The sequence below is a fragment of the Nannospalax galili genome, unplaced genomic scaffold (genome assembly GCF_000622305.1).
Source record: "Nannospalax galili isolate Female #2095 unplaced genomic scaffold, S.galili_v1.0 Scaffold23932, whole genome shotgun sequence".
NCBI classification, from domain to species: Eukaryota; Metazoa; Chordata; class Mammalia; order Rodentia; family Spalacidae; genus Nannospalax; species Nannospalax galili.
In genome coordinates, this window is record NW_008331615.1 from 1 (window position 1) to 521 (window position 521).

Here is a 521-nt window from a genome sequence, read left to right on the forward strand (position 1 = left end):
GTAAGGGTTTATTTCCTTTAGGAACTTTCATCTAAAAGCATCCAAGTATTTTTTAGCAACACTAATTACTTTTTAAACTAACTTGGACAAAGGGTAACCTGATGGTTGTATTTCGTTTCAGATTATGTACAAGATAATTGAAATGTCTGCCATAAAAGCAGGGGTCTTCAATGTTCTGATAAGTTACTGCTGCCAGTCTTGGGTAGTAACTGCTTCCAGTGAATCCCAGGGATCTTTTTCTAGTGCTAAGAATTACACCGAACTTGTCCTGGAGGCTTGTGTGTTTGGAACTGTGTTTAGGCGTGATCAGAGGTAAAAATGCCAGTATGTTAAACTTATCACATATGGGTAGAGTCACGTTTGTGCTGAGGCCTTGGATGAGAAGAATAGAAAGTATTAACTTTGGGGCTTTCATATAAACCTTTTGTTCTTTTTCAACTTTTTCCATGGAAAGACTTATTCAGGATGTCCAAACCTTCATAGAAAACCTCGGACATGATTGTGCGGCAAATGTCGTTATT

The 521-nt window shown here is 37.8% G+C and overlaps 1 protein-coding gene across 1 annotated transcript; it reads left to right on the top strand.

Moving 5' to 3' along the window:
* Nucleotides 1-26: 26 nt before the first annotated feature.
* On the top strand, nucleotides 27-521 carry LOC108490491 (probable methyltransferase TARBP1; the record flags this gene model as incomplete). Its single annotated transcript, XM_017796531.2, is given in 2 exon segments — nucleotides 27-312; nucleotides 455-521. Coding segments are annotated over 2 exon segments (255 nt in total), but the record flags the coding sequence as incomplete, so codon positions are not given.